This window comes from Rhagoletis zephyria, unplaced genomic scaffold (genome assembly GCF_001687245.7).
Source record: "Rhagoletis zephyria isolate East Lansing unplaced genomic scaffold, Rhagoletis_zephyria_1.1 Rzeph_scaffold_00981, whole genome shotgun sequence".
Lineage (NCBI taxonomy): Eukaryota > Metazoa > Arthropoda > Insecta > Diptera > Tephritidae > Rhagoletis > Rhagoletis zephyria.
In genome coordinates, this window is record NW_016158065.1 from 2,473 (window position 1) to 13,906 (window position 11,434).

At 35.2% G+C, this 11,434-nt stretch overlaps 1 protein-coding gene across 2 annotated transcripts in view; it reads right to left on the reverse strand.

Annotated features, from left to right (window-relative positions):
- Positions 1–446: 446 nt before the first annotated feature.
- SREBP (Sterol regulatory element binding protein) overlaps positions 447–11,434 on the reverse strand; it is a 112,135-nt gene continuing 101,147 nt past the window's right edge. For both annotated transcript variants that reach the window (XM_017615236.1, XM_017615235.1), the window contains exons 4-6: positions 1,559–1,737; positions 892–1,503; positions 447–837 (exon numbers count right to left, since the gene is read on the reverse strand). In XM_017615236.1, coding sequence (XP_017470725.1) covers positions 460–837; positions 892–1,503; positions 1,559–1,737 — 1,169 coding nt within the window. In that variant the 3' untranslated portion in view covers positions 447–459. The remainder of the gene's footprint in view (positions 838–891; positions 1,504–1,558; positions 1,738–11,434) is intronic.

The window sequence follows — 11,434 nt, forward strand, 5'->3', positions numbered from 1 at the left end:
CAAATAATTCATTATTATTTTATTGCAAATACATTTAATAAATATTTTACAAACAAAGCGTTTTATTTAGTAAAACACAATAGCAGTTTGAAATTCAAATTCGAATCCCATTAGAGATCAACATTAGAATTCGATTAGATAATTAATATTTTCTCGAGTCAAGAACTATGTCCCATTTTTGTTGAGATCGATATGATTCTCGATAGTTTTTCGAGTCGATCGCAAACGTTTGAGATTGGAGAATGTGGCTAGTTCTCCAATCATTACTAATCGATAACTAACCTCAATGTTTGCTGGGGGNTTTCGAGTCGATCGCAAACGTTTGAGATTGGAGAATGTGGCTAGTTCTCCAATCATTACTAATCGATAACTAACCTCAATGTTTGCTGGTGGCAAAGTAATAACGCTTGTGTGCATAAGATCTAAAAGGTAAACAAACTATTATTTCATGTATTTTACTTACCGCAACATTAAAAATTTAGCTTGCATGGCCAAGTGCAAAGCTTTTGGCATACTGTCATTATTTGACTCCAGAGCAGGTGGCAGCGCCTTGGCTCGTTCATATGATTCCTTTGCCTTTAGATCTTCGCCTAATAACCAAAACACAGAAACTTCAAGAACATTGGCCCACCACTCAATTTTCTCATTATTTTGTGCTGCACGAAATGAATCTCGTAGCAGAGTAATAAATGTCATTGCATTACTAGCCATTGTATCATCTCCGTATCGATTGCTCATTTCACATACTTTAATGCTAGCTTTTTTTTGCTCACAAATTTTGCTTTTGTAACCCACTAAACATTGAATAGCTTGATGGAGCAAATGCTTTTGATAACTCTATAATGATTGTGATTAATAGATATACATATCGATAGAGGAATATGTACTTACTTTCAGTAAATTCGATAACGGATCTATAGACATCGGGAATTCTACAAAAACATTTTCATCTGTTTTGCTTAGATGAATATCATGCTCAAATATATACTGTAATCCGAAAGAAGTAAATATCCAATTATGTTTCTTCACATCCTCATCGTACTTAAACCATTCCTTTTTTGCCTTTTTAATCCAGTATCGTATAAAAAACTTTAACAACTTCGAATAGTTTTCTTTTACACGTAATGCCGATGTTAAGTAGATTGTGACCAACTCCTCGTAGGTAAGAGCGCTGTAGGCTGCCAGTGTCATATCTAAGGCATACAATGATATAGTCAGGCCATTTTCCTGAATTCTTTTGCTTGTAAAATGCAACTGGTTAAGTCTATTGAAAAATAGCGCTAAATGTCTGGCGGACATAATCTTATTTTCACCCTGAGTTTTTAAAGTAATATCTGTATCATATTTATGTAATATTTTACCACCGGTAATTAGACGGTAACTGAATAGGCGCATTAATTGCCATGTACTTAAGAGCAGAAATTCAGGAGTACCGGTTGGTATCATGATTCCAAGACCTTTTAAGCATGATAAATATTCTGAATAAGCACCTTCCACGTCGCCCTAAATTTAACGTATAATTAATTAATGTTAATGATTATCTGAATTTGTATTTTACCTTATTAAACAATTCATCTCCATATTCTTTTCGTTTCCAAAAGTCAGCAGGAATGGGGCCTCGTAATGGATCCACATATCTTACAATTTTTATCAAGCAGGCCAAAACAATAAAAGAGTTAATTATCCACAAAGATATGGAGTAGCAGATGTTTTGGAGCATAAAAAAATTGTTGACATCTATATTAATAAAAAAGAAGATATTTCTCATACAGTAATGTTAATAAAGGCATATCAATTTTGCAAAAATATAAACCACTTAGAATTGAAGTGAATTCGAGAGTTTGTGTTATTCGCATTTTATTCTACAACCAGTTTTCTGGTTATTCGGAAAATGTTATGAACGAAATATTGATACGTGTGTTCTATGATACATCCTCAAACCGAAATTCAAAACCTAATCTACGGCGCACTGTGAGAAATGAGCAGAATTCCAAAATTCAAATAGTCTAGAATTTTAAGGATGCGAATCAACTTAAAAAATTAATACTGAAACCTTCCCACATACCATTAATATATGACTTACTACAAACAATCTACAAAGATTTTGGTAAATATTTAATTAGTTCGATAACCATTCCATTAAAAAATGTTAAACATTACGCCCAAATTCATAAAAAATAAAGAAAACTTTAACTGCTTTATAAATCGAAAATTTGTACGAAAATGTCACTCTATCATGATATAAAAATTAAGGTAGTTTCATTACTACTATTTTTTGATTATAAAGCAGATTTTTGACATTTCCCCAGATGTAAACATTAAGCATAGCTTTGCCACATTAAAATTTTTTGAGGGGAGATTTTCTTTTAAATATTTGAGATTTAATAAACAGTAAAATTATATAAAAAATAGCAAATTGATGTGTTCGATAATCAAATTAGAATGCTTTTCTCAAGAGATTAATGGATCCTTTGAATAATATCGGTTTGCAGAGATAAAGAAATAAAATAAAATCCAGTTTTGAAACGTTTATTTATTAAATTATTTTCTTTCATTTTATTTTACATAAAATAAATATATTTACAGAACAAAACTCCTTTTTTAATAGTCCGAAAAAGACGCATTGTTAGATTTTTCGTCATTAAAGCACAGTGCGAAACCAGGCTTCGGAGAAGGTTGAATGGTCTCATTCCCCCCACAATTAAAGGAGCCAAAATTCAGAATTCTCCCGAAGTGAAGTATCTAGAAGTAATTCTGTATACAAAACTATCGTGGAAATCTAATGTGGTACACAAAACCTCTAAAGAATTGACAGCATTTTGGCAATGTAAACCCGTATGGTGGCGTTACGTGTTTTATAGAGCTGAATTTAAAAGGCTCAATAAATCTTTGTATTAAATATTAGTATTAAATCTAATCCCAAGTTCTTCTGGAGTTATATTAAATCAAAGAAAAATTGCTCTAATATACCTGCATCGGTCCAGCTTAAGGGGGTGTCAGCCAACTCCATCTCCGAAGCTGTTAATCTTTTTGCTGATTTTTTTTCTTCCAATTTTATTTCAGGTAATTCTGATAATGATTTTATTCCTGAAGATCTTTTGACAAATTTAGATACTCCCATTAACTTCGGGAAATTAAAGTTGACAGACGAGGGGGTAGCTAATGGCATTAACCAGCTTAAACTATCCACTAACACTGATGTACATGGCCTCTCGGTTATTTTATTTAAAAGTTGTCCTTCACTAAAGCGTGTATACAAAAAAATTTGGTCGACAAAAACATTTATTAAATCCACATTTCTACAGTTATCGAGGAAGCTTTTACATATTTAAGAAGCTTAGAATAAGCTGTTGATAAAAAGTACAAGGTTTGTTTATTTATTCATATCATATGCGAAAGATCGGACTTTTGAGTTAATACCACTCATTAGGCGCTGCACATCATTATGAGTGATTTCAGACGATACCTTAATCCGTTTTGATCGAAGGTCTTCCTTGGTTTTGGCAATTTTCTTTGTTTTTAGAAGTTTAATTTTCATTAAAGCCCAATACTTTTCAATTGGTCTTAGTTCGGGGGCAATTCGTTGGGTTGGCTTCTTTCGGTACAAGATGAATATTTTTCTCTTCATACCAGTTCTTGGCCAAATTTCCACAATGACAACTTGCCAAATCTGGCCAAAAGAGCGCAGAGTCCGTGCGACGCTGTACCAATGGCAGAAGTCGTTTCTGCATACACTCTTTGACGTAAATTTGTTGATTTATTGTCCCAGAAGTTACAAAAACGTTGCTTCGCAAACCACATTTACAAATCGCTTGCCAAATCAAAAATTTCTTTGCAAACTTATCCACTTTTTTTCCTTAAACTTAAGTGCAACATCGCCTCTGCCCTTAGCCGTATAGAAACTCTGACCTGGAAGCTGATTGAAGTCCGCTTTAACGTAGGTTTCATCGTCCATGATTATGCAGACGAAATCGTGAACATAGTTATCGTACAACTTTCGCGCTCGTGTTTGGGTGGTGGTATTTTGTTTGTTGTTTCTGTTTGGCGATAAGGGGACTTTATATTATTGCAAACCTCTCTTCTTCCGAACTTTTTGAACGTATCCTTGCGACATGTTAACTTTTTTAGCTACATCTCTGATAGAGTCCAGGATTTTTCTTAAAAATACGTACCACTTCATTGGCCTTTTTTTAAGTAAATCCTATTTTTCGGCCACTTCCCAATTTTCTTTCTGTACTTAAACGTTCGTTAAACTGGTTGAGCACATAAATTACAGACTTAGGAACTTTCAATGATTTCGCGATATCATTGCAAGAAAAATTTGGATTTTCTCCTTTTTTGCGCACAATTAATTTGCGTACTTCTGCTTTCGTATAGCTCATTTTGAGAACTATTACAAATTCCGTAAAACAAGTAATGACTTAATTAAGAGTATTAAGTTGGCTAACTGCGATACGTATTTTTTCTGGGCTACTGTTATTTATGTCGCGACAGTACGAGTATTTGTGCGACCAAAATTTTTCGTATACACCCTTTAATTGCGACTTTGAGGCACATTTTTAACATGTCTCTATCTGCCGGGGTTTTCCTCGATGACTGGAAATTGACTTTTATGCCGCCAATTCTTAAAAGTGGTAATACAAATTGTATTGAGAATTATAGGCCGCTTTCTAAGCTTACCACTGTCTCAAAACTGTTTGAGTCCGTAGTTAAAGATAAAATTTACTTTGCTGTTAAACATTTATTATGTCCCAACCAACATGGGTTCGTGCCGGGTAGGTCTACGTTAACCAATTTAGCTGCTTTTACAGAGGACTGTTTGGAAGCCTTTCATAAGGGATTCCAAATTGACGCTATATATACCGATTTCTCTAAGGCTTTTGACAGGGTGCCTCATCGAATATTGATAGCTAAACTTGAAGGCCTGGGCTTTCATTCAGAGTTTCTGAAGTGGATCACATACTATCTGTATAATAGACGCTGTGTTGTTCGTTTTGACAATGTATCGTCTTATTCTTTTGTCCCTCCTCTGGTGTTCCCCAGGGTAGTGTCTTAGGTCCGTTATTATTCGTTATCTTTATTAATGATATATATTCCTGTTTCTCAAAGTGTAAGATTCTTCTATATGCGGATGACCTGAAGATATACTATGAAATTAAAAATATAGAAGACTCATTGATTCTCCAGGGTGAGCTTGATAATCTGTACTGTTGGTGTGCGCGTAATCGTCTGTACCTCAATATTGGTAAATGTCATTATACCTCTTTTGCAAAAGTGATTAGTATTGTTCCAACCTCTTACCGTTTTTCGAATGTCCCGCTAAAATCAATTACTGATTTTAAAGACTTGGGTGTTTATTTTGACTCCAAGCTCACCTTCACCACCCACATAAACTTTATTGTTTCTAAATCATTCGCGATGTTGGCCTTTATTCGTCGCAACTGCTCGTCAGTTTCCTATCCTTATACTCTCAAACTGTTGTATTCGTCTTTAGTTCGGCCGAGGTTAGAATACGCTGTATTTGTTTGGAGACCTTTTCATGTGAACAGATTGGAGTCTGTTCAGAGGGCTTTTATACGCTTTGCTTTGCGTCCGTTGAAATTTGTAGACCCTATTCCGTCCTATCGTTCTCGTTGTTTGTTGATAAATCTCATGTCCTTAGAGTCCAGGCGTACTCTGTTATCGATGTGCTTTGTCTTTGACATAATTGCAGGCTCTACAGATTGCTCGCACCTCCTTAGGAAAATTCGTTTTAATGGTCCCTCACGTATTCTTCGTTGTAATGAATTGTTTTTTGTGGGTGTTGTTAAAACTGTTTATGGTATGAATGCGCCTTTAAGGAGGACTCTCTCCCAGTTTAATGCTTATTCTTCATCTTTAGACTTCGATTTTTCTTACTCAAAGTTTACTTTACAGAATTTGCTCATAAGGCACGTGTCATAAGGGTTTCCCTTATGCTATGTATATATTTGTCATATTGTCTGTAAGCGTCCTGTTCATTGATAATAATAATTAATAAATAAACGACATATTCGTGCTATTATGCAGATGATGATAAAACATAAGTTCACGTTTTTGGTGTTACCTTATAACAAGAGAACGGATTCACTGAATCCAACAAAATCTATATGGCATATTAGGGCTGTCATGTAAATGATTTATGTGAAGTTTTTCCGAATTCGGAAAAGGTAGCACCTCTAACGTTATATGTGACCTGGTCTACGGAAAGGGGGCTTAGGTGTCAAAAAATCAATTTTCACTTTTTGGTTGATTCGGATGGAAGATGAGATGCTTTTTCACGTGGTGAAAAGCAGAAAATCCTAACTTGCTTAGAAGTGTACTAAAAATGTAGAGAAAGAAGAGTAAAAATACGACAAAATATAATTTATTGGTAATGAACAAAATACATTGAATTATAAGCTATAAAGACATGATTATACACTAGAAAAACGTATTATGGGCCAAAAATAATAATGCTGAGTAGTTTATGTATTTTTCTTTGTTGTCGTTTTCCTTGAGATCTTTTTACTTGTTGATCCTGAGGAAGATGGACCTGGTTCCTCGTCTGGTTTGAGAACATATTCACTAGTTTTTACCTTCCGTTTCTTCGATGGCAAATCTTTCGGCAATGGAGCCACAATATCTACTTTAGATATATCCGAAACTAAGCTGCGAAGATTGTGATAGATGTACCACTGACGTTCCAAAGATAAACCGGCTGGTTGTATAACTTTCGGCATTTCAGGATCGATAGGTTTTAACAGAAGCTTAAAGGACTGCACTTCTTCACTGTCTGCGAATTTCTTTGTTTTTGCACAATCTGTAGAGATTATGAAATGATGGAATTGCGTTATTCCAACAAGTGACTTGTACAGTGGTTTAAAATAGCTGTCCCATTCATACCAGACGACTTTTTCAGCCGATACAGCTTTATTATAACCCCCAGGTGATGATGCCTCGACACACTGCAGTAAATCTGCATACGTGTCGATGTTACTGACGGCATACTTACTTTTGAAAATACCCGGTAAGTAGAAAATTGAATAAAATAGTTTTGTTAAGACCCCGAGCCAAACACCATTGCAGATATGATAGTACAGTGTTATTCTTATTCTGCCCAACACAATCACACACAGTCACAGAAAAGAACGAGTGTTTCAATGTCTTTATAGTAGGTTTGCAGGTGATAATGCAGGATGCTCACAGTTAGGTCCTTTACCAACGTCATCTTTTTCGTCTATCATGTAATTGTACTGTAAAAAAAAAAATATAAGTAAGATCCTGTAAAAGCGAGCAATTTGAGTTCCTATGATTCAGTTTGAAATTCTAACCTGAACTTTTTGTTTTTCGTCTGTAATTCTGAAGACTCCGCACTTCTTGGTTGCTTTGAAGTATGCTGTACCAGGTTGTTGTGGACTGACAGGGTAGTGAACGGTTTGGGCAAAATCAAATGACAGAACGACTGCTGTAGGGTCAGTATTTCTACACCAACTTTGATAATATTCTCGTTGATTTCGGGCTCGGTGGAGGTGATCAAGAAATTGATTAAGCTTCTGTGCGCGTTCAATGTCAGTAACACCTTTGGCTTGCGCAATCGATATTGTGTTTCCTATTAAAAGAAAAAATACTGAATTTAATCTCAACGTTTGATACAACTATAAAATGAGAAAATAATGAGCTACTTACCACGGCAGACATCGCAGAGATCATCCGCTGGTTTCACAACTGTAACATGGGGTATGTATTTGGACCATATCCGTCGAAAACTGCAATTACTCATCTTCAATTCGTCATCACTGAGTGAAGAAATGTATTTTCGATAAATTGAGGACTTCGTCTCGCTGGATGGCAGTTTCATTATCCGAAAATCCTTAAATTTTGGGAGTCGTATTTATGAACCGATTTCTTTCAGCATAATGGAAAATACGTTTACCAAAATCGGAGCCGCTGGAGGCGAATTATTTATAAAAGTTGTATTTATGGACCGATTTCGTAAGCATGATGAAAAAAGCACTTGCGAAAAACCGACCCGCTTGGTGGTGCTGAAGTCGAGTTATTTATAAAAGCCGTATTTATGAACAGATGTCGTTCAAATTTGCATAGTGACTACCTGTATGATGAAAATTTTCTTTGCGAAAAAGGGACCCGCTGGAGTTCAGGTATTTAGAAAATCCGCATTTTTTATAAAATCTGATTGGAATTCACAATTCGTGTTCATTTCATGACAAGCAAAGGTTTTGCAGAAAAGGGACCCAATGGATGACGCTGCACCCGAAATATATAGAAACCCCTACGGGGTTTGTTCTGCTTTGGCCCTATGTTAGTCTTAGACGAATTTACTTTTCAGATGGCTAAATCAAGGTTTTGTCTAAGTATGCATATAAAGACCGTAACACTGTGTAAGCGTGATCTTGCTTCTACCTCCGATTGATGAAGTTGCTCGAGGCGACCGTTATTAAAGCAGTAAGACTCCAATTCATAAATATTAAGACGATTTGTAAAATTGGCGAATTGACAAGGAAAGATTCGACCACATCTATCCAAGAAGGAACACGATAGATATATCAATGGCTTCATTTGAACGATATTCATGAGATCACACGACTCATTTAGCCAATGTACGCGAAAGCTTTTCATCCTGTGGGGCAGCGAGGATTCTTGGCCTTCCTATAATTGAAAACGCTTACCTGTGCTCTTGGGTTCCCGTGTAAGGTTTTTTATTGGCTTACATGATACACCGGACCAATGCTGAAGTTGCAGGATCATAGAAGAATATTACGCGCGCTTGACAGAGATCTCACAGGTGGAAATAAGACCATAGGTAAAACGCATTACATCGAAAGGGATTAGTATTCCATATGGAAACACAGCGCTACTATTCTTGGCATATGTATGAGAAGGATTCCGTTTTAGTCGTTTCAATTTAAACTAAAAATGTTTACTTTACAGACTGCTTTTGCTTTTAAACGCTATTTTTGACTTAGCCAACGCACGAGGTCTTATTAGGCGCCGCGAAGCAAGCGGGCATTTGCTAGTCGTATATATAAAAATAAGTGCAAGTTTTTGGTGTGACCTTATTACTTGGGAACGGTTCCACCGAATTCAACCAAATTTATGGGACATATGCGGGCTATTATGCAGATGGTTTATGTGAAGTTTGCCCGAATTCGGAAAAGAGGGCACGGCACCACCCATACTAACTAAATAAGTTCACGTTTTTGGTGTTATCTTATAACTTGAGAACGTCTTCACTGAATTCATCAAAATTTATATGGCATATTCGGGCTATCATGCAGATGATTTATGTGAAGTTTTCGCGAATTCGGAAGAGAGGGCGTGGCACTTCTAACCTTATATATATAAAATTATAACTTGAGCAAGGCCTCACCGAATTGAGCCAACTTTAAAATTGGCCCCTGATTGCGATTTTATCGTAAGCGACAAAAGGTAGATTTTACTGGAGACGTTTTTTTTTTTGTAATTCTCCCTTAAACAGTGTAAAACTTTAATTAGATTTAAATGGGCAACAACATTATTGAATGCTGGCTTTCTGAATTTTAAGTCAATTAAATATAAACACTGCCAATCAGCAAAGTAAGCTCAACATATTTTCAACTTTAACTGTTTGGTGCATCTATAGATTGTCCACAAGTATTCTTTGTGGGGCAGTCTTTTAAATCTCATTCAATTCTCTAACAATCTAAAATGACCAAATTGACGCTACTATTTGGTATTTTTTTACGTTTTTTTTTTGCGAAGAAAGAAATATGTAATCCTTCATTAAATAGGTTCAGTGCCAAAATCTTTATATTAGGGAGACTTTTGGAAAATTTTTAAAACGGTTGTTATATTTCTCCACTCGTCGTGTGTTTTAAACCTTGCTATTGGAGAAACAAATTGCTAAATGAAAACTTTCAACCTAGATGTTAAAATCAACCACTGCAATTTTATAAAAAGAAGGCTGAAGTGCAAAAGTTATGATAAGTAAAAGGATAAAATCAAAATTATATAGCACTTGGGAAGGAGATAAACGGCAAAATGAGATAATTACGAAAGTGTGAATCCATATGGCCATATTATCTGGCCATCTTAAAGCCAATTCCAATTCAGTTGCAATTTTTTCTATACCAGTGCACAATATAAGTCCCGTTAGGTGTCTGTTTTCTGATATGCTTTAAAATCTTATATTTCCTTGGCGAAGCAAGAGTTTCAAAAAAGTCCCCGCTCGACGAGCACTTAGTGATTGCAGCTGCAATTGCATAATGGCAGATTGCATTTAATTTTGACGACGAAAAGAAGCTGATTTTGAAGCACTCAGTTGTAGCACGTGCCGATGGAACTTTGGTTAAAACTAGAGTTCAAACTGCTATTTACACACAGTGTCGCTTACGATAAAATTTTAGGAACTCAAAAGTGTATCCAAAGCTAACGATAAAATTCATTTCGCTTTTTTTACGTAACGGTAAATATTCAAAGTCTGTGACTTTGTAGAACGCCGTAACTAGTATTTGTAACCTATTTGCAACAAAAAAAATGTTTTCAATAATTTGTCGCTTACGATAAAATCGCAATTAGGGGTCGATATGTATGTACAGTGGTTCAAAAAAATACTTTTTTTTGGAAATTCATAAACGCCACATTCAAATATTGTTATTTGTGATAAAAAAAAGGACACGTACTTTTTTATTTTGAAGAAAAGGTGTGTATAAAAACACTGATGTTCGAATTTTTCTTATTTTCGTGACATGTTAAAATGCAGATAAAAATGTGGTTTTTACATGTAATTACTGTGGTATTATTGGGGGAACATTCCCTTAATTACATACCTGTCTTATACAGTTAGATTGGGCCTAGTGCCCGAAAATGTGCTTTTGAAAAGAGACATCTAAAATTAAAACGTTTATACTGAAGGATTTTCGATTGTCATGGATTGCAACTTGTTTTTATAAAAACCCGACCAGCGCGACCTCTAAAATAAATTTTTTTCAAAATAAAAAAGTACGTTTCTCTTTTTTTATCACAAATAACAATAATTTGAGGGAGCGTTTATGAATTGCCAAAGAAAATTTTTTTACCACTCTAACATACATACATACACATGTACACTCGTACGAAGAACACTACATAAGAAGCTTTATGCTTGAAATACAATACCGGCGAACGGCAAACTTCGCCGAATTGGGCGATGCTGTCGTTCACCGTTCGCCCAACTATTTCGCCTACTTAAACAGAATTAGAGCGGTAGCGAAAACAGCTGATCCCATTTGGTCGCCTTTATAATTTGGGTGACCATATTTAGAAAAAACTAAACCATATTTAGAAATGAGGAAATGATAACAAATATAAATGTAAAACAAAGAAAGATTATTATAAATAATTTGTTTCAAGCCAGATTTAACGAATCCACAACTATATTTTTCAAACAACAAAAAAA